The sequence below is a fragment of the Remersonia thermophila genome, chromosome 1 (genome assembly GCF_042764415.1).
Source record: "Remersonia thermophila strain ATCC 22073 chromosome 1, whole genome shotgun sequence".
NCBI classification, from domain to species: domain Eukaryota; kingdom Fungi; phylum Ascomycota; class Sordariomycetes; order Sordariales; family Chaetomiaceae; genus Remersonia; species Remersonia thermophila.
The window spans coordinates 3,121,173-3,142,423 of NC_092217.1; the positions used below are offsets into that span (position 1 = coordinate 3,121,173).

A 21,251-nucleotide genomic window follows, 5' to 3' on the forward strand; every position below is an offset into this window, starting at 1 on the left:
TATGTAGGTTGGGAAGAACGGTGCGTTGTTTATCTCTGACGGCAGATTTTCTCGCTTCTTTTGTGTACCCCTAGGCCATCATGTCTGTGCGGGAGTGTGTATGTACATCGTAGATGCCGTTCACACGACCCCAAACCAAGGTCGACTTGGTCGGCTCCCCTCCCAAACAAGTGTGTCAAAACAACATTTAGGCAGTGTTCAATCCAACACCTCGAGGATAATGGTACGGTGTAGCCATAGCAGCAACAACTCCAACGGGTCACCGAGACCCCTCTTGGAGCAAATGGTGTGGTTCGTTTGACGTCTTTCCATCTCGAAGCCCCTCCTCGCCGAGGATGGCCATGATCATGCCGGGCGATCTCTCGAGCCCATTCTAGCCAGTGCAACATCCCCCCAGAACGGCATAACCGTCCGGAACACGGCCCCTCCGGAAGCCGGCGGCGCTGGGTAGCAAAGAGGCAGGTCGGGCGTCGTCTTCGAGAAGATGCTACGTACACCGTACCACGCGTGCAGGGCTCTGCAAGGAGAACCATCCGGGAAGAAGCGATGCAGGCTCGGAACTCCAAGGCATCCCTGCTCCACAACCAGCTTCCCGTGCCCGCGTTGCCTAGGGAGCTTGTGTTGGTTCTGTTGTTGTTCTTCTTGTCGTCCGCTGAAGGAGCCCGGGCCCTGCGGTCTTGCGCCTTGCTGCATGAGAGGCGGACCAATGAGCTCAGCAGGGCTGAGGATGAGCGAGGAGCATGGTGGAATCCTGAGTCGCATCTGCAGCCTGCCGAGCGGCTCGGTCAAATACAGACCGAGAGGGAGAGATGGACACCAGCCTGGGCATCATCATCTCGCTCTACTGTGTAAAATGGTTGAGTACCTGAGGGAATCGTACCGGTAGCGTGCCATTTTTCCCCAGCTACTCCAAAGCTGATGTACACTTGCCATGTGCTTTGTGGAATCCGACCAGGCCACCACCAAAAAGATGAACACTATAATAATGGAAGCCAAAGGGGGGAGGGGGGATGCATTTTGCTGCAAGTCATCCCCAGACGAGGTGCGGGGGTGGGACGCTGGGACGCTGGGATCGGACGGATCGCGGGAGGTGGGGCCCCTGAAAGCCCCGCTAATCGTCAGCCTGGCTGCCCGAGACAGCGTCTGTTGCCCTGGAAACCAACCTGGATGCTGAACTGGGTTGTTGACTTTTGGGCATGCCTGATTGTTTCTTGGGATACACAAAGGCGAGACCATCCTTCCACACCATCATTCCCCGTCGTCATCTCACCCACCCCTACAAGTCAAAAATTTTTTATGTCTCGCTGTGAGCTGGCCTGCTTTCGCGCAGAACGTTCGCTCGAGTTTTTGTGACCATTTGGTGGTTTGGTATTTTTGACGAGGCGCCGAGTTTTGTCTCTCGGAAATGCGCTGACCCCCCGGCGTTTTCCATTGGCGAGGAGCGACAACAACAAACCAGAGCTGCCGAGCGCTGCACGTCATTACGCTCCTATGATCCACCCCACCGCAACCCATCCTCGGCTTGACTGACAACTCAGCACCGCAACATCAAGGGTCCCTCTCGGCGCTGGCCCTTGCACTCGCAGCTTTTTTTCCCCTATTCCATTGTACTGTAAAACGAAAAAGAAAGCCGGATTTCCTTTCGACGACGGTTGTCTCACCATGGATACGAGTTACCTGGCGCAGCAGGTCAATGCAATAATTGACCAGCTGCACGGGTTGTTCGACGAGATTGGTGTTCCCAGCCATGAGCGCGACGCCCGTGAAGAGCAGGTAGGCGACAGCCCTCCTCCCGTCGCCGGCCATGTCCTGCCATGCGCTAACAGCCGGGCCATAGCTCTTCGAGGCCCTTTCCGATGCCTTGCAGAGCCAGGTCCGCCTCGTGGCGGACGAGAAAAAGGCCATGATTGAAGAGGCCAAGAGGATGATCACCCAGATCCGCCAGATGGAGGCGTCGCTCGACGACACCCAACTCCGGCGCTCTTACCAGAGCGACGACGGGGGAGATCTGAAAATCAGCTATCCTCTGACACGGTGCTTGCAAACCATCAAGGAAAAGCACATCCAAGTCAGCCGCCTCCACCGGGAACGGTACGAGCAAGTCAAGAGTATGCGCCGCCCCTCGCCGTGTGCGCGCTGCACGACAAGACAAGATGCAAAGGCTGACAAAGTTCCCCAGAACTGGCGCAGGCACTCGAATCCTACTCGCTCCATCTCGAACCCACCTTCGTCCAGATTGCCCTGCCTCCGACAGGCGAGAACGATTCCGTACCACCGAGCTTCGACCTTTCGCCGGCCTACGTCGACCAGCTGGATGCCGAGTTTACGCGCGTGTACGAAGAGTACACGCGCCGCGTGGCGGCCGTCCAGGCCGTGGCCGAGAACATTATTCAGCTGTGGGCGGAGCTCGGGACGCCGCAGGCGCAGACCGACGCCGCCATCGTCAAGTACTACCGCGACGCGCCCGAACAGCTCGGCCTGCACGAGCAGGACATTACGCGGCTGCGCGCCAAGCGCGACAGGCTGCTCGAGGAGAAGAAGAACCGGGAGAAGCGGCTGCGGGATCTGCGTGCCGCGGTCGAGGCGCTCTGGGAGAAGCTGGGCGTTGACGAAGGCGAGCGCAAGGCCTTCCTCAACAGCAACCGCGGCTGCGGCATCCGGCAGATCAACGAGTTCGAGGACGAGCTGGGCCGCCTCAACGAGCTCAAGCGCCAGAACCTGCACATTTTTGTCGAGGACGCCCGCTGCAAGCTTCAGGAGCTGTGGGACGCCCTGTACCTCTCCGAGGACGAGATGCTCGAGTTCACGCCGGCCTTCTCGGACGTTTACAGCGATGCGCTCTTGGAGGCCCACGAGCGCGAGATTGCTCGGCTGGAGCTGCTCAAGGAGCAACGCGCCCCGATGCTGGCCCTGGTCGACAGGCACAAGACGCTGGTGGCCGAGCGGGACGAGCTCGCCGCGGCCAGCCAGGACGCATCCCGGCTCCTGGGACGGGGCCAGAAGGGCGAAAAGCGGGATCCCGGCAAGCTCCTGCGCGAGGAGAAGATGCGGAAGCGCATCGCCAAGGAGCTTCCCAAGGTGGCGGCCGAGCTGCGCAAGGCCCTCGACCAGTGGGAGGACGAATACGGCCGGCCGTTCCTGGTGCATGGCGAGCGCTACCTCGACTGCCTCGAGGCCGAGGAACCCAAGCCGACGGCGGGGGCGCGGTCCAAGACGCCCGGCCCGGCTCCCACTCCGACCCCGTCCGGAAACAACAACAACAACAATAACAATGCCGCTGGCCTGAACCGCGCCCGCAGCGTCGGCAGCATCAAGGGCCCGCCCAGGAACCAGACCAAGACCCCCACCAACGGCGGCGCCTCGGTGAAGCCGATGCAGTCGATCCACGGCAGCCTGCGCGGCGGCGGACTGGTGGTCAGCGGCAAGACCAGCCCGACCCGCCTCCCCGCGCGAGTGCCCCTTTCCAACCTCAAGCATGGCGGCAACCTGCCGGAGCGCCCACAATCGCGGGCCGAGGGCGCCATCGCTCGTCCGGGTAACAACCCCGTCTTGCGCGCGCCGCCGCCCAAGATGCGCGACCTCCTGCCACCCCCCGAGCTCGAGACGCCCACCCACACCCAGCACCACCGCTCGGTGTTTGCCGCCAGCATCGTTCGCCAGGTCGAGCCCGAAGACGTCTACGACGACCGCCACACGTACGCCGAACACACCTCGCGCCCGTCGTCTCGCGAATACTATTCCTCCTCCAAGAGCAGCGACCGCTCCACGCCTTCCAACTACTCGTCCTCGTCGTCGCAGCCTTCGTCGGCCAGCACCTACACGTCATCGCACTCGGCCAAGCTGCCGATCCGCCAGATCTCGGACACGTCGACCGTGGTCACGGGCGCGTCCTCGTCGGAGAACTGGGAGACGTACGACGACAACTCGGAGGAGCCCGAAGAGGACCTGACGGACGACTACTTTGCGAGGATGCGGGCCGCGAGGGCGAGCCAGCAGACGAACCGGCAGCAACCGCTGCACCGGGCGGTGACCCCGGAGGACCCGGCAGGGCTGGGGAGGTCCCAGTCTCTGCAGGTCAAGAGGATCCGGCCGTCGCCGCAGGTGCATGGGAGCGGGAGGATGCCCTCGGGAGGGGATTGGGTTGAGCAGGAGGAGGAAGTGGACTGTTACTGATGGGGGTGATGCGATCAGCGATCAGCGATCGGCGTTACGAACGGGTACGGCTCGACGACGATAACAACAACAACGACGACGACAACAACAACAACAACAACAACAGCAATGACCCCGACTACGACGACAACGACGACGACGAACGATGTAGGTATGTCTAGTGGCTTCCGGGATGGACGGAGTTATAGACTGCGCTTGCGTTCCGTGTTGTTCGGAGTTTGGCCGCTTTAGGGGGGCTGTGCGGGGGTAAGAGGAGGGTCATGGCGAGGCGTTGGGTTGAGTCGCGATCCTGGGTTTCTTCTATCCGGTGATGATGATGATATCCTCATTCTTCTTCTTCTTTTCTTTTCTCTTTTTTTCCCTCTTTTCTTCCTGTCTTGGGTGTTGTGGATGGCCTTGCCTGTCTTTAATGGAGGTTTCTGTGTCTTTTTTCCTGTTCTTTTCCTGCACGGCTGGCGCTGGCCGATCATACAGCCTCTGTCGAAAAGAAACGTTGTCTTTGTCAAGAGCGAGAGAGAGCGATGGATCAGCGAGAGGGTGGTCAAGGGACATTTCTCTGTGCGGACCGGGTTTTGGATGGAACCGGAGGGATTCGGTACTTTGCAAGATCCCCGAGGACGGAGAGGAGGGAAAGCCTCTTGCTCTTTCTTTTCCTTTGGGCGATGACAGGAACCAAGGGATGGAGGCGTTGACGGCGGGTGTGCTTGATTTCGGACTCTTTTTTTCTCCTTCTTGTGTGTATGAAACTCGGCTCGTGGGCAAGTCCTCCTTCTTTTCTCTGACGCATTCGGCGGAGAGCCTTAGCGTGGAACTGCCAAGCGTGCTGGCAGAAGATGATCTTGTGACGAATTCCTTCTTTGTGTGTGCTCATCATTAAAAACAGTTATATACAGTCAGTTCTCAATTCTCAAGTGTGCATCATGCATCGTGCATTGTAGAATCCCTGTGCTCCGAGCATGTTGTCCCCTGCATAACTAGCGAGATAGGCAGTGCGATAGGTAATGCGATAGGTACCCGAGCGAGGGACTGCGATCAGCCCTGAGGTACCTAGACCTAGGCGAGGTGGTGTTGTGAAGTGACGAGGGGAATCTTGATGGCCCAGGGCCGACCTGCTGCGGGCAAGATGACTTGAGTGCAGACTGGAGTAAGAGCGAGTGCAGAGTGGGGTTTGCAGCCTGCTGCACTACTCCGTCCCTGCCTTGCCGTACCTACCGAAGGTAAGATCAGGTACCTGATGGACCTAAAGTACAACCGTGGCCCCTGTTTGACAGTTCATTGGACCCCTCCCCCCCCTGTTTCCTGTCCCTCAGCCTCGCGGGTCATCGGCGACGCGATGAAGCGAATGGGTTCCCTCCATCAGCTCCGTGACTTCCTATGCCTGGAAAAAAAAAAAAAAACACAAGCTGAAGTCAAACTCCTCCTCAAAGCCCTCATGAAGTCATGATGCCGACGTAATCCAATTACGCATTTACCGTCACAACTTCTCTTTGCCTTGCCCTTCCCTCGCCTTGCATCGCAGCGGAGTTACGCACAAGGGATCGCCAATCTGCGGTGTACATTGTACCTCTTCATACTTTCTGACATCAACCTCCCTTTCCCTCCAGCTTCCCACCGAGAGAAAAACAGACGAGACTGGCCCCTTGCCATCCCCCTCTCATCGACCAGACCTCCCTCCATCTATGCAGCCTCCACCACCGCCGACCCGATCGAATCCAGTATACGGCCGCAATTCGAGTCCAAGCTCAAGCAGCGTTGCCTATCCCACTCCCTCCGCCGCTTCTTCAACCGCCTCCCTCCCGTTACCCCATGGCCGGCCCCCTACCCAGTCGCATGCGTCCGCTCCGGCCGTCTCCCATGCTCTTCAAGGGGCAACCCTTGCTTTCAGCAAGCAGAAGGCCGCCGCCGTAACGGCTACCCCCGATGGGGTCGTCCGCAGCCCGTCCCGCCCCGCCAGAGACCAACAACGGCCTGAGCCGCCAGCGATGCCGAAGCAACGCAACAACGTCGCTAGCGCTGCACAGACCTACGACAGGAATACGGGGGGTGCGGCAGTCACGCGTGCCGCCGGTACGAGGAACGACGGAAACGGCGCCTTGTTGGCCGCCACGCAGGCAGCGGCATCGTTGGCTTCGGTCAAGGCCGCCGGGGATGTCGGGCGGGCGGGCAGCGTGAGCAGGCATGCTACGGGACAAAGCAGAAGCGGGCCGACGGACTCGGGGTTTGCCGCCGGCACGCCCCTCCGGGGCGATGACGGCAGCAACACGCTGTTCCTGCCCTCGGTCGGGACGCCCGGCAGAAGCCCGGGGGGGCAGCCGGCCGCTTCGTCCTCCCCGTCCCTAATCGCGGCGACCCTGGCTGCCAGCCGCTCGGCGTCGCCCACCCGCGGGCCGCTGCCCTACCTCGACCTTGACGGTGTCAAACCAGCCAGAGCGAGAGGGCAAAGCGTGACCTCGGCAAGCCGGGTGAACCTCCTGGGAAGCCCCTCGATCGAGAGGCCGGGTCCGGGACCGGGACCTGCTGGTGCTGGCGCCGACGGCCTGGATACGTCGTCCATCCCGCCCACCACGTCGCTTGTCTCTCTGTTTGAAAGCAGACAGGACAAGCAGGACGTAGACCCTGTCAAGAAGATAGCATCGCCACGTCGGCCTAACGGTCGCGGTGATGTAGCGGAAGGAGCACAGCGGGGAGACGGATCGCCAGTAAGACCAAAGCCGAGACCCAAGCCGAAACCGAAACACGTGCCGTTGAGCAACATCAATAACAGCAACAACACCGGGCCCAAGGAGGACGAGACCCTTGCATCCTCTCAACTAGAGGAGCCCATGAAGAAGAATGACGAGCCCAGGAGCGACGGGCGGGGTGAGCAGCCGCGGCTTGAAGCACACGCTCTCGCGCCGTCTTCGCTTCCTCAGCCCGTGCCAGATACGCCTGCTTCTTCTCCTGGTGCCCTTGGCAAGCCACGGCCGGCGGCTCCCAAATCGCGGCTCCCAACGTCGAGCCCCGGCACGCCTGCGCCATCATCTCAACTCAAAGACGAAAGCCACGGATCCGAGAACAGCCATGCCCCAACGCCTGGAGCACGTCGGTTGTCACAAGGCTCAACTTCCTCCAACGACACGTTTGTCTCGGCGTCGTCCGTCCCAACGCGACCCGTGTCGCCGGTTCGAGAGGAGTTCAAAACTCCCAACCGTCCTCGACTGCTTACGCAGGAACCGTTGATCCGCTCCACCCCGACGCCCGACGTCCAACGATTTCCATCCCCACAAGCATCGACGCCGACCTTGACTCTCGACTCACTTACCAATGCCATGGTGGCGAGCAACCTCGCCGCGGCACGTCTGAGCCCCAACACCCAAATCCAGCGCCCCCCCGTCCCGCCGCCGCGCCGAACGGGTCGCAAACCGGGCACCTCCAGCCCCATCCAACCGCAGCGCACAGGCGACAGCATCCGGTCGCAGCTCACGGGCGGCAAGGCGGGCATGCTCCAAACGCTGCGCGACGGCGGGTCCCTGTCGGACGACGAAGAGGAACGACGCCGGCGACAGCAGCATCAGCAGCGCCGGCGCGACAAGATGTTCCGCGGCAACCGCAAGCACGCACATCACGAGGGCTCACGCCGGCGCTGGCGCGACGAGATCACCCCCCGCGAACGCCGCCGGTACGAGGCCGTCTGGGCCAGCAACCGCGGGCTGTTTTTGCGGCCCGGGTGGGGGCTGCCGTACCAGCCACCGGAGGGCCGGAACGGACACGGCGGCGTCAACCACGGCGATGTCAACGACGACAGCGACAACGACAACGATGACGGTAGCTGGTGGAGCGACCAAATTGAAGCCAGCCGCGCCCTCCCTCCCGCGCCCGAAGCCGAGCTGGTGGTCAACGTGGTGGTGCGCGACATCTGGCGCCGCAGCCGGCTGCCTGCGGACGAGCTGGCCGAGGTCTGGGACCTGGTGGACAGGGACGGGCGCGGCGCGCTGGCGAGAGACGAGTTTGTCGTGGGCATGTGGCTCATTGATCAGCGGCTGCGCGGGAGGAAGATCCCGGCAAGGGTGAGCCAGAGCGTGTGGGAGAGCGCCGGCGCGTCCCGAGGAGGAGGAGGGGGGGGAGGAGGAGAGGGGACGAGAATTTCCCCCGGATCGCCGCCCCCGCCGCCGGGAAGGACGGAAAGGCGGTAAGAGAGAAGGACTTGGTGTCATTGGGAGGGGAGTTGTCTGTTTTTTTTTTTTCTTCGGTGTCTTGGATGATTTGCGCTGGGTTGGTTTACTGTTTGGTCGTCTCTTTATTTTTTTACTGTTTTTTTTTTACCCCTAGAAGACGCTTTCCCACCCCTTCCTTGCGACCGCACCTACCTACCAGCTAGTGATACCCCCGTAGATCAATGGATAGTACACAACTTTACATTTCTATGCTGCCTATCTACACTGCCTACCTGAGGCAACAAACGTGTTGTCTGTCTCAAACTTGTTAGCGTGCCCGGGTGCTGCGTGCTATAGTAAATGCCACACAGCCGGAGGTCAACATCCGGGAGTGCGGGGCCCCTTGACTTGCCGCCCCCTGTCGCGCCGCGGACCGAGGCTGAGCGGAGCCGAAGCGGCTTGGCGTGCTCGCGGAACACCTGCTCGGGTCCTTTTTGCTTTTCCCCTTCAGGGTCAGTCCGGTCGGCTGGTGGGGTGGGCTCTCCAGCTTTCTCCAACATCAGACGCCGGGGAACCCATCGTCTTAGGAACCGCCAGTTCCTGATTCATGCGCCGTCGTGGTTCAGGTCTCCCTTTTTTTTTTTTCTTGAGCTGTTTGGTTGTCTTGATTGTTCCTGTTCAACATCAGAAACATCTCTCTCAACTTCTCTCCTTGCTTGACGAGTGTGTTGTTAGGTAACTAGCCGAAACGCTCAACCGGACGGAGCTGGGTCGCGTTGGAAGATCGGGATCCCAAGACCTCATCCTCCACTTCCCCGAGCCACCAAATCTCTCAGGCCTCTCTTGGACAGCCTCTCACCAACCCGCGCCTTTTTTTTCTCTCCATCGCAACGACGAGAGGCTTACCGGTCGTCGCCCATCCCTCGAACCACGACAACGAACACCACTTCACCACCCACCACCGCAATGGCCGACTCTTCCTCCTCTTCCGGGGTTGACCCCATCACCCTTCTCGACGCCGAGCCCGTCCCCGAGACCCCTTCCACGGCCTCTCCGGCTCCCGAGCCGACCCCCGAAACCACCACCGCCGCCACCACTACCGCGGCCGCCGCTGCCGCCGCTCCTGCCGCCCCGGTCCCGGCGCCAACCCCCGCCGCCCGCCGCCTCCCGACCATCTCGGCCCTCTTCTCCGCCGCCGCCTCCTCCCCCTCCAACCTCGACGCCTTCCTCACCCGCCTCAACAAGTGCCTCTCCACGCCGGCCGGCATCGACACGGTCCTCCTCTTCCTGTGCTACACGTCCAAGTTCGCCGGCGCGTGGCTCGAGCGGCTGTCGCAGTCGGCGCTGCGCCGGTCGGCGCGCGAGTGGATCGCCCTGGTCGCGGCGCTGCCGCGGGGCACGACGGTCGTGTTTAGCTCCGCGACGGCGAGCGCCGCCGAGGGCGGCAAGGCCGCCGTCCCCGCCGCCGCCGCGCGCGCGCTCGTGCTCTCGAAGCGGCTCGCCGCGCTGTCGAGCCTGCTCAGCGAGGCCCGCACCATCCTCCGCCTGTGGGCCCTGCTGCCCATGTACTTTTGGGCCAAGGGGGTCGTCAAGAACACCAAGGCCGCCTTTGCCTCCCCGGCCAAGGACGGCGAGAAGACGGCCGCCGCCGCCGCCGCTCCCCCCCGCCCCGGCAAGCTGGAGCTCCTGGTCGAGTGGGCCCGCCTGGTCCTGTGCGTCGTCTTCCAGGGGCTCGAGAACGGCGCCTACCTCTCGTCGCGCGGCGTCCTCGGCTGGACCCCGCAGCAGCAGGGGCTCGCGTACCGGTGGAGCTCCCGGCTGTGGGCCACCTACATCGGCATCGAGCTCGGCCGGTACGCCGCCGAGCGCCTGGGCGGCGACCCCAAGGCCGTCGGCACCGCCGAGGCGCGCGCCGAGTGGACCAAGAAGACGCTGCGCCAGCTCGCCTGGGCGCCCCTCACCATCCACTGGGGCAGTGAGAAGGCCCTGTTTGGCGAGGCCACCGTCGGCCTGCTGGCGAGCGTGCCGGGCATCATTCAGCTGCGCGACCTGTGGGCCTCGACGGCCTGAGCGGAGGAAAACTGGAGGTGGGGGGGAAGGTGGTCCGAGTCAAAGAAGGGGGGGTTAGCTGTAGAAGATGCAGTAATCGAGGGGTGGGATTCAAGAGGAGCTCTCGTTTGGAAAGGGGCTTGGGTCGACAGGTTCGAGGCTGGACGGCCGGAAGCGTTGAACAAGACAGCAGGTTGATGCTGTTTCGTGGCGGCGGCGGCGGCGGCGGCGGCGGGCTTCTCTCCTATGTTGCATTCTTAGGGAACGGGGGCTCTTTTTTCGCATGATGTTGCTGGCTTTTTTTTTTTTCCTTTTTGAATCTCCCGACATGATATGGCATTTTCATTGCGTTCACCAGTTGATACCTAGGTACCTAGTCACCCCGTGGTTCCGGTGTTCTTTGCTTGGCTCATCATGCAATGAATGAATCATCATTTCTCAAATGACATCTCATTCTGATGTCTGAACATCCCAGTGTTCATTCAAACCTCCCAACTTCAAAATAGCATGGTATCATCAAAAAAGAAAGGAAAAAAAAAACATTACCAACGTAATCTGAATCCAAAACAAGGGAAGAAGCGAATTCCCGATGCCCCGAAACACCTTGCCAGGCTGATGCCAACCAAACCAAATCAACCAAGCTCATTCCCCCGGCTCTACGGGACTGCTTCACGTCTCGCCAGAGGTGGATTGGGCTTGCTTCATCAATCTCACACCCGTTTGTCCTCCTACAGCAGCAGCAACCACCCCAGCCCCAACGCCGCCGTCCATGCGGCTGTCCGGTGGGCCCTGGGTAACCTCTGCGCATCGCTCGTGCTCACAAAGTCAAACGGGCTGCCGCCGCCGGAAGAGTTCCCCGAGTCGTCGTCGTCATCGTTGGCGTCAGGGATCGGTCTTTCCGTCGGCGGTATCACGACCGGATCGGTCGACGTCACGGTTGTCGGCGTTTCCGACAGGGTGGTCTGGATGCCGCGGTCGGTGGTGACGGAGGAGGTGCGGGTGCTCGTAGAGGCATTATCATCATCATCGTCGTCGTCGCCGTCGCCATCGTTGACCCCAGTCTCTTCTGGCGATGATGATGACGTCGGCGTCGTCGTCGTCGTCGTCGTTGCTGACCGGAATGTGGTAAACGTGAGCGGGCCGCCCGTGTTGCGCAACGTGCTGGTAATAGGAAAGACAGCGCGGGTGGATGTGCCCCCGGTGGGTTGCTCTGTCAAGGTTGTTCGGCTAGTGGTGGGGGTCACGGTGGTAGAAGCGGTGCCTGGACAGAGCAGCGCCACCACCCTTCCGGCGAGCACCTGGCCGAGCAGGGAGGTTCGCGGGACGTTGGCATCGACGCAGGCCGCCTGCACAGCGTTCACGGCTCTTGTTAGACTGCGCACGCACACCGCGGGGCAGACGCGCTGTTGGAAGTCGCTGATGCGGCAGCCCTGAAGGTCGGTGCTGTAGGCGAGGGTGCATCCCAGCGAGACCGAGGCGCCGTCCATGAGGGGTTGGATGTTGGAGAAGGAGATGGCCGAGGCGGCCGTGGCGGAGGTGAGGACCTGCCACCATGTCCATCGTGAGGATGGTCGTCGCGCGTTGCGGTTGGACATGGCAGGGCGCCTACACGAGGTCGGTGTAGTTCACTCCAAAAAAAAAAAAAAAAAAAAAAAAAAAAAAAAAAAGAAAAGAGGTGAGAGGAGGGCTGGTAGATGGAAATGGACGTTTTCGACCCTTCCCACGAATGATCCCCTCTCTTCTTTGCAACACAGCAACGAGCAGGCTGGCACACACACACTCTCTCTCTCCCTCTCTCTCTCTGTTGTTGTCGTTCTGTTGCCGAGCTGCCGTCCTCGTAGTCCTCCAGAAGCGTGCAACGTGGTGGCGCTAGTGTGCCCTTTGCACGAGGCGGCAAATGGGGGTGTGATTTCCTCGCGGTACAACGACTCGAAACACGATTTGTCTCGGGGGAATCGATCGATCGGATGCCGCGCCCGCCGCAACGCTGCCACGCGAGCCTCACTTGGCGGTCAATGCGATGGATGGATGGATGGTACCGGCGCGGGTCGGGTGCGGGTAGGTGAATAATCCGGATGGTGGTGAATGTCTTATGGTCCTCGGGACGCAGAACCTGCACCAGCCCAAGATGGCGAGGGAACGCTAACAACGAGGCCGAGGATGGATTATAAGACAGCCGATCCTATACGATGAGTGCCTTGTTGCGCAAGAGCAGCGAGGCAACCGGCCGTAGGCAGAAAGGACCTCCGACACTCTTTGACTGCGGCGATGGGGTGATGAAGGTTCGGTTCGGGTGCGACGTGTTTGCCGCTTTGCATGAGTCGAACGAAGCAAAAGCGGCCAGGTGCGCTGACAAACAGCAGGAAAAAAAGAAGACAAAAGCGAATCCAACGAAGCGCAGCTTCGGGGAGAAAAATGAAGTCAAAAAAAAGAAAAAAAAAAATGACGAAGAGAAGACGTTGGGAACCCGAAGGCTGAGCGAGTTGCCCGAGGATGGTCAGGTCATGCCTTGGGGTGATGGATGACAAGAAGGCGGGAAACGGAGGAACTTGCGAAGATCAAGACGTCCTGCTACAGACAAAGAAAGGACATGGCGCCATCCGCTGTGTCCACCCCCGCAACCACCAGAAGCGTCTCTGGGGAAAAAGGAAGAAAAATGAATGGCGTGGCTTTGACCCTTGGCCACCCTGGCTAGGTGCCTAGTGTTAGCTGCAACACTTGTCGTGTGCGCTTGAGCATCTGGGGCCAGCCATCTCTGTCGATCCCCTCACCCTCGAGATTCTCACCCAACCCCCCCCCCCACCCCCAACCAAACAACAACGACAACCCGGGGACTGGGGTGCTGGGATGTCGAGGGCCCTACGCTCAAGGTCAACTTCCATCACACCACGCACCACGCACGTGTCCCCCTTGCATGCTCCCTGTTTCAATCCATGCCGGCCAGCCAGGAGCGGAGCGAGAAGACAGCGTGCGGGCGTCGCGAGGCCCTTTTTTTTTTTTTTTCCCTTTCGTCGTTCGTCGGCGGGAGGGAGGAAGCCCGAGTTTGATTGGCCAGGAGGTTGCAGAAGGCTTGAAACGAAACGGCGCCCACGTTTGAGAGATGCCCCAAGTTGGCCCCTGGGAGCGCTGTGATTGGCTGGGCGCTCCCACCCCAATGGAAAACCACGCCAGGGGGGGAGCTCCGGGAACAGAGGCCACCACAGGGTTGGGACAACCAAGACACCATCGCTTTCCGTAGGGTAAGGTACGTACTGTGCGATAATACCTCGCGTTGACGTGAACAGCCAGCCATCCCTGCCATGGAACCTGGATGTAGAATGCTTGTACCGAGGTAACGGATAGAGGACAAGAAGAGTGCAAACAAAATATATAAAATAAAAAAAAAGAAGGAAAAAAAGAAAAAAAAAAAAGGAAAAGAAGGGGAGCAGTCTATCGGATGTTCGTGTAGAGAAGAGGGGGGATGGGGGACAGAGTACGAAGTGTACACTTGGGTAGATTGAATGTCCGTCCACCTCAGAGCAGTAGTGAGGGGTATCTTTCGGCTTCAGGTTGGTCCATATTGCCAGCAACAACACCTCACCAACATAGCCAGGCGCTATCTGTCTCTCTGGCTCGGTAGCGGGAAACGATGAGAAAAACAAAAGAAAAAAAGTGTGTATATACAGGCATGCATTACAACAGCGGTACTTCAACCCATACAACCTGAGCATATGCAAACTCGACGCAAGATACCTACTACACACCTGGTGCCTCAAGGGAATCAAGACCTCTTTTGTCCCATCTCCTCCCCTCCAAAGTCGTCCCAGTCATCATCGCCTCCCGCACCAGCGCCCACCTTCCTCCCCACCCATATCCCCAACGCCGTGCCCGCCACGGCCACCAGGAACCAGCTCTCGAACCAGCGGTCCGCAAACACGGGGTCCAGCGCGCCCTCGAGCGCGTCCGCCACCGACCGCCCCACGTCCTTGGGGAGGCTGCCGCGCAGCATCAGCGCCGCGCTGATGACGTACGTCGCCGCGACCTGCGCCACCAGCAGCGGCAGGTTGGCCTGGGCGGCCTGGCGCACAAAGAGGAACGGCGGCGCCCAGCGGGCAAACAGGCGCGCCGTGCGCGCCGCCGACGACGCGCTGGCGGCGAGGATGGCGCCCGACAGCAGGAACGAGATCTGCCGCGCCCAGGCGGCCACGTCGAGCGCCGGGTCCCAGTGCCGGGCGATGAGGGCGAGGAAGCGGTTGATGGGGTCCGACGACGAGAAGGCCGCCCAGGGGTAGTAGGCGCGCCGCAGCGTCGTGAAGAGGGTCGCCAGGATGCGGTACAGGCAGTACGTGGCGAAGGCGTGGCGGGGGATGGAGAGGAGGAGCCCGAGCGTCGTGCCGTCGCGCGCGTGGGCGGCCTTGCGGGTGCGGAGGTTCGACACGGACGAGGCCAGGTTGGACTCCATGGTCTCGAGGCCCGCGATCTCCATTTGCAGCGTGCGTATCTCGGCCGCGTCGCCGCCGGCGAGGTTCCTGAGCGAGCCGAGGACCTTGCCCACCATCCCCGTCGCGCCGGCGGCCCCGCCGTTGGGGCCGCCCGCGCCAGCCAGCTCGGCCTTGCGCTGCAGGGCTCGCAGCCGGTGCCGCTTGGACAGCAGCAGCTCGACCGTCGCGTCCAAACCCGCCTGCTTGCGAGCGATGTCGGCGTCCGTGATGGGCCGCCGGCGGTACATCCGATCGTCGACAAACGTGTGCCACGGGCTCGACACGCTCGCAAACCCGGACAGCAGCGCCATCAGCCATATCCCGATGACGCCGATCCTCTCCAGGCACCCTCGTAGCAGCCAGCCGCCGCCACCGTTCCCGCCCCCCGAGGAGGACGCCCGGCTCGCCAGATCCACCACCTCCCCCCCGACCCTCCCTTCGCCCCCGGCCATCCCCGTCCCCGTCCCCATGGTCACCGCCAACACCCTCCCCACCGCCCAAAACCCCACCAGCCACGCCCCAAACACCCCCGCCAGCACGACCCACGCCGCCCTCGAAGCCACCCGGCCCCTCGCATCCCTTCCGAACCGCCAACCCCTCCCCGCCAACATCCCGACCGCCTCCAACAGCGGCACCACGACCACCAGCATCGCCACGAGCGCGGGGACCCCGACCCTCAGCGCCGTCGCGCGCGCCCTGGCGCCGGGAAGGACCAGCCTCGCCAGCGCCAGCAGCGCCGACCCCAACCCCAACCCGCCTTGATCGCTGCTCCCGCCGTGTCCCAGCTTCCTCAGGGTCGCCTTCCGCTCGTCGCCCACGTCCAGGATCTCGGCGAGCAGCAGCTGCGCGAGCACGCCCGCCAGGCCCAGAGTCGTCGCGAACGCCGCGGCGGCGGCGCGCCGGCGCGGCGAGCGGGCCGCCTGCTCCGCGTGGGCCTGGCGCAGCGAGGCGGGCGCCGAGGCGGGGAGGATGTGGTCCTGGCCGTCGTCGAGAGATGGTTGCTGTTGCTGTTGCTGCCAGTTCGCCAGGCGCGGGTGGAGGTGGGAGAGGGCGAGGGAAGAGGCGAGGAGGAAGGCCACGAGGACGGGGGCGAGAGCGAGAGCCGTGGAAAGGAAGGAGGCAGCGGCGGCGGCGGCGGTGGTAGTAGTGGGGGGCCCGCAGGCGTCGGGACCGCAGGCGTCAGCCAGGTCGTCCTCGGCGGTCGGGTCCGGGTAGGCCATGGCTGGAGAAGAGTATGTGTGCGTGTGTAAAGACTTGGGACGACGGCGACAACGACAGCGTTTCGGACTTTGAGAGAGCAGAAACAGCTCGCCAGCTAGCTAGGTAGCTAGCCAGGCGAAGGTATACGCAGTGCAGACACTGACTGGCGCGGACGGCTCAATCCCCAGTGATGCTGTGTGAGGACGTAGACATGGCGGGTCAGCTCGAGGGATCGGATCGGGTTCTTGGATTGCAACCTGCGTATCTTCTCCCGAAGAGGACAGGGGGGGATGATTCCTATGGAGGAGGGGATCTTTGTGTGCGCCGTGCGTGATGGTGGTTGAAAAAAAGAACAATGACGAGAACAATGACAAGAGCAAGCTGAATGAAGGCATCCGCAAGGACGAACTGGGATCCCCGGGTCCAGATTGCGCCGTACTGTGTATGGTCCCCACTCCTCCGCAGGCTGAGACCGGGGTTCCACCCAACGACGTCTTGTTTTGCGGCGCCGTGTTCCAAGACAATCGCACCACCTTCAGCCCCACGGTTGCGTCACCCGATGCAGGAACGAGACACAGCCTGAAGCGCATGATGGAGACTCTTTTTGTGTCACAGCTCATCCGGTCCCCTCATCCCATAACGTTGCGATTCAGAATTCCACCACGCGTGTCTTGTTTTTTTTTTTTTTTTTTTTTCCTTTTTTTTTTTTTTCATCGGCTCGTTGCCATCAAAAATAGACTCAAGTCAGGTGCCTGCACCTTGGGAGGTAGTTGTTGTAATTACTCCATAGTAGCTCATACAATACATCACATTAGCACACGCAAACATTCAAGTACGCTTTCTTGCTATCTTTGTCTTCTGTCTCGAAAAACAACAAAGAGAAAAAAAAAACCAGCTTTGTGTGCAGGGCGCCTTGGAAATGCCACACATCAATTCCATCTTGCGATCCCAAAGTAAGTGTACGCGGCCCGAATTTTGCCGCACCAGCCTGATCCGATCCGGGCTTTCCCCCCCAACCGACCCCTTGATGCGCCTGCAACGCCGCCATTCCTTGGCCCTTGGAAAACGAAGAGATTTGCGCAAAAGAAAACCCATCATCATCATCAACCTGCAGAACCAAACGAGACAGAAAACTCCAAAGGTCAAGTCGTCCCTCCTCCTCCTCCTCCTCCTCCTCTTCCTACACCACCCCCCGTCCCCAATGGATTATTGGCTTCCCTTGCCCTGCGAATCATCGTCGTCATCCTCCTCGTACTCATGGACCGACTTGCTCGATTTGAGCAGCGCGGCCGCCTCGCCCATCTCCATGGCGTGAAGCCGCTCCTTCTGCTCCCACTCCAGCTCGGCCTTCGTCTTGTCCCCTGCGCCCGAGGACACGATTTCCGCCTCGAACTCGTCGTCGTCGTCGTCGTCGTCCCCGTCGTCGTTCTCCTCGTCGCCGCTTTCTGCCGGGAGCGACGAAGGCGGCGGGGACAGCGACGTCGTCCTGCCCGAGGCGGCCGCGGACGGCGACTGCCGCCGGCGGCGCGGCTCCCGCGGTTTGTACGGCTTGATGGTGGGGTCGAATCGCGCCGGCAGCCCGATGGCGGCGGCCACTCGGTGGGCCTCCTCGTCCGCCGAAATGCCCTTTTCAAACTCGTAGACGTCGCTGAGGTCGCTGTCGACCTCGTGCTTGCCCGCGTTGTACGCGAGCATCTGTGCGTAGCTTTGCCGGCTCGGATCCTGCGACCGCTTGTCCTTCTTCTTCTGCCGCTTGTCGTCGGGCCGAACGACCACCACCGGCACGGGGCTGTACTGCAAGCAGTACTTGGAGAAGGAGTTCCTCGCGTTCATCAGCCCTTGGAATCCTCCCAGCGACCGGCCCTTCGTGCCGACAACCAGCATCGAGGGGTTGTAGATCGCGATCTGCCATCCTGGTTAGCAAACGGACCCCCTCTCGACCCGGCTCGGAAACCTGCGCAAGCCTACCAATTGCTGAAACGTATCGTGGAGCTTCCCAACCGAGTACTCGAGCACGATGCTGATGGCCTTGTTGAGCTCGTTCTTGGACATGATGGTCTCCAAGAGCTGCCTCGCGTCCTCCTGGTAATTCCTGTCGGGCCGGACCGGGCTCTCCACGACGCGCACGCAGACCACCTCGTCGCCGTCGTCCACCATATTGGTCAGCAGCCACACGAGCGCGTACTGCGAGTAGTTGTGGTCGTCGACGCCGATCATAAAGGTGCGGGAGCGCCGCGTGGGGTGGTAGCCCTGATGCCTCGCCTGGAGGGTGAAGGACGAGGGATTGTTCTTGGTGGCCTCGCCGATGGGCACGTTGTCGAAGCCGACATGGTGCTCAAACCTGGTCGCCGGAACCGGGTTTGCCGTTAGCGTGGCCATGATGCAAAGAGCTGGTAAAACCGACGAGCTGGTGCTCCAGGGGAAATGGCGCCTGGTGGCATAGGCGGGAAATTTTTAAGGTCTGCTCGAGCGCAAAGGCTGCGAATTCTGCGCCGATCCATCCAGGATTCAAATGTCGCTCAGAGGGACAAAGATAGAAACTGAAGATGACGCGGGGGGGGGGGGGGGGACGTGACTCGACAAGTGTGGAGATTGGGCCATGGATGGCAGAATCGTTTCCCGGCTCAGCCACTGATGCGCTCCAGTGGCAGCTGATGCTCTGGGCCTTCAACGCCTGACTAGCGGGAATCGAGCGAGCATGCCATCGCAACATCCGACCTAGCGGTCTGGTGGGGTTGCGGGGTAGCCCTGTTCAAGGCCGGTTGACTTCGGCACTGGCCGAAGAGGTGAAAGATCGGGACCACCCGTGCCCGCCCGATAACGTCTTTCTTCAACCGCCGAGCCAACCCAAGCCGTGGATGCGGCGTTTCATTTTCCGCTTCCGTCCATTTTTTTTTTTTCCCGCCACAACGCCGCGTGCTGAAGATGGAGCTGAGCGATGGCGGCGGGGGGGCGCCGTCGTACCTGATCCAGGCCATTGCGCACCTTGCCAACCTTCCAGCAAGGGCTGTGTGACCAGCCATCCTTGTCGTCGCAGGTGAGCCAAGGATACAACAGCCGACACGGGCCGTCGTCTTCTGACCACCACGAGCGCCCTGCGGCATGACCATTCACCTTGGGCCTCCCATCGAAGCGTGGCGCTTGCCACGCTGGCTGGTGTATGTATGTACGCTGATGGAACAATGTGCCGAGCACGCCAAGTCAGAGGGCCGCTTTCCTCGCATCGGCACGGCGGGGGCATGTGAGACAGACAGCTTGGCTTCTCGACGTAGCGCCACTGGGCCTGCGTCATAGCGCATGCGCTTTGCATTGCGGCTGGCGCGCAGCTGGCTTTGCCGCCACACCGGTGGACAGGAGGGGAAGGAGGCCGCAGGAGCAAAGGCAGAGAGAGAGCAGGCAGGGCAAGGGCAGAAGCGGACAGACAGAACAAAAGAAACAGATGCTGACTCACCTCACAGGTGAGGGCGACGATTGGCGCAGGCGGCGATTATCGGTCTTGCGCGGGATGCCCTGAGGGAGCGAAGGGTTGCGGGGTGGGCGGAAGGTGACCGATGTGCTCGATGCGGTCGAGGCGCTCGCATGAGTGAGCGGGGGACGGGTTATGTCGTTGATTGAAGACTGTCGCGAGCTGTCCGCCTGGTACTCGTCCGACCCGGATGCCAGCGTCGTCGTGCTGGGCGCGTTGGACGACGTGGGCAGGAACCGGATAGACAATCCGTTCGATTTCGAGGTGCTGTTGGCGCCCGAGTGGGCTGCGAAGTAGCCGTTGTCCCGGTTGGAAGTTGCCTGGGTTCCCGGCGACACGCGATCCGGGTCGGGGCTCCGGACGGGCGCGGGCGATGAATTTAGTCGGGCCACATGGTTGACAACCTCAGCCATCGTAGGCCGGGGTGCTGATCAGTTCGCAGTCTTTAAAAGGCTGAGCTGGTGGTGTCAAACCGCCTTGCGGAAAGGCCCGAGGAACTGGTGGTTGGTGGTGGGTGTCTCTCAGGAAGGCCGAGGGAGACGATGGGGGGGAGGTGTTGACGAAGGGTAGGCGAAGACGGAAAGTTGTCTGCTAGTGTGCTTTTTTGTCTCTTTTTTTTATTTTTATTTTAACAGCTTTGAATAGAAAGCTGGAAATGCGTGGCGGTGAGAATCAGGATTAGGATCAGGATCAGGATTCAGATTCGATGAGGATGCCGGGCTGGAGTTGGAAAGAAAGAAGTAGGTAGCAGGCAGAAGAGAGAAGCTTTGACAAACACAAGGTGAATCACAAGACGCTGCTGGCTGGACGCCGCAAGGAGCGATCGTTGCGGGGCCGTGAAGACTGAACGGATGAGGCTGAAGCCCAGCCTGTGCTCTGTGTGTTTGGAAGAAAGTTAGGTAGAACCGGGCCACACCTGAGGTCCTTCAAAGCATGACAAAAAAAATAACCAGCAGAAAACCCGACGCAGTTGGGTGTCGTGGACAATATTATGGGATTTCCCAGACTTTGGGCGAAGCAACAAGAAGCACAAGCCAGCCAGAGTGGATAGGAGCTTGGGGGAGGAATAACTAAGCCAAATTCTTGGCTGGCAGCTGACACGAGACGGGACCCAAGGTCAAACTCCCACCTCAGTCGCCATGGAAAAATAGGTAACGTTACCAGACGATACGCAAAATGCCCGTTACGCAGCGAATTTCAGGCCGTTGACAGCTCCGCGCGCCAGGTATTTTTCGCTTCTCGAGCGGCTGCAACGCTGCATCCTTGCCTCCGGTCCCTGTAGGGCCTCGCCGGACGACATCCGGAAGGACAGGTGCGGTTGCTCAATTTACAGCGGCTCTGGGCCCAGACGATGCTCAGCCGATCGGCGGGTTTTACCACGTGAAAACCCGGGCGGCGATGAGCAAAAGTGGTCAGAGCCGGCCTGATGCTGTTCAAATCCGGCCCAGCGACGAGACGAGACGAGACGGCTTGGGGGAAGAACTTCACAGCCGAGGAGCCCGTCATGCTCGATACCGCCATCCTGCGCGTATGGCAACTCCTTTCCTTTTACTCCCGTGTAGAATACGCGTATGCTTATGCCGCCCCCCCCCCCCCCCCCCTCGCTCCCGATCCATGAAATCCCAGGTGCACAACCACTCGCTTTACCTATCATCGGCCTCCGTCTCAAAACGCAAGCCAAGCTGTCGGGCGGCCGATGGTGCCTTGGCAGTCCCATCGCCCGATCCCAGGGAAGGGAGCCAAGCGTTGGGCTGCGGGGTGCATCGGCGG

At 61.0% G+C, this 21,251-nt stretch overlaps 6 protein-coding genes across 6 annotated transcripts; 3 read left to right on the top strand and 3 right to left on the bottom strand.

The window, feature by feature from the left end:
- Positions 1 to 1,662: 1,662 nt before the first annotated feature.
- VTJ83DRAFT_876 (uncharacterized protein) lies at positions 1,663 to 4,173 on the top strand (the record flags this gene model as incomplete). The annotated part of the gene is made up of 3 exons (XM_071014567.1): positions 1,663 to 1,773; positions 1,838 to 2,108; positions 2,180 to 4,173. The coding sequence occupies 3 exons, from the start codon at positions 1,663 to 1,665 to the stop codon at positions 4,171 to 4,173; spliced, it is 2,376 nt and encodes a 791-aa protein (XP_070870229.1).
- A 1,679-nt stretch (positions 4,174 to 5,852) lies between these two features.
- Positions 5,853 to 8,345, top strand: VTJ83DRAFT_877 (uncharacterized protein; the record flags this gene model as incomplete). Its single annotated transcript, XM_071014568.1, has 1 exon — positions 5,853 to 8,345. One exon carries the CDS (start codon positions 5,853 to 5,855, stop codon positions 8,343 to 8,345), a length of 2,493 nt encoding a protein of 830 aa, XP_070870230.1.
- Positions 8,346 to 9,272: 927 nt separating this feature from the next.
- On the top strand, positions 9,273 to 10,376 carry VTJ83DRAFT_878 (uncharacterized protein; the record flags this gene model as incomplete). Its single annotated transcript, XM_071014569.1, has 1 exon — positions 9,273 to 10,376. One exon carries the CDS (start codon positions 9,273 to 9,275, stop codon positions 10,374 to 10,376), a length of 1,104 nt encoding a protein of 367 aa, XP_070870231.1.
- A 707-nt stretch (positions 10,377 to 11,083) lies between these two features.
- Positions 11,084 to 11,950, bottom strand: VTJ83DRAFT_879 (uncharacterized protein; the record flags this gene model as incomplete). Its single annotated transcript, XM_071014570.1, has 1 exon — positions 11,084 to 11,950. The coding sequence occupies one exon, from the start codon at positions 11,948 to 11,950 to the stop codon at positions 11,084 to 11,086; it is 867 nt and encodes a 288-aa protein (XP_070870232.1).
- A 2,165-nt stretch (positions 11,951 to 14,115) lies between these two features.
- On the bottom strand, positions 14,116 to 16,035 carry VTJ83DRAFT_880 (uncharacterized protein; the record flags this gene model as incomplete). Its single annotated transcript, XM_071014572.1, has 1 exon — positions 14,116 to 16,035. The coding sequence occupies one exon, from the start codon at positions 16,033 to 16,035 to the stop codon at positions 14,116 to 14,118; it is 1,920 nt and encodes a 639-aa protein (XP_070870233.1).
- Positions 16,036 to 17,221: 1,186 nt separating this feature from the next.
- VTJ83DRAFT_881 (uncharacterized protein) lies at positions 17,222 to 19,894 on the bottom strand (the record flags this gene model as incomplete). The annotated part of the gene is made up of 3 exons (XM_071014573.1): positions 17,222 to 17,920; positions 17,984 to 18,356; positions 19,467 to 19,894. 3 exons carry the CDS (start codon positions 19,892 to 19,894, stop codon positions 17,222 to 17,224), a joined length of 1,500 nt encoding a protein of 499 aa, XP_070870234.1.
- Between the last annotated feature and the right edge of the window lie 1,357 nt (positions 19,895 to 21,251).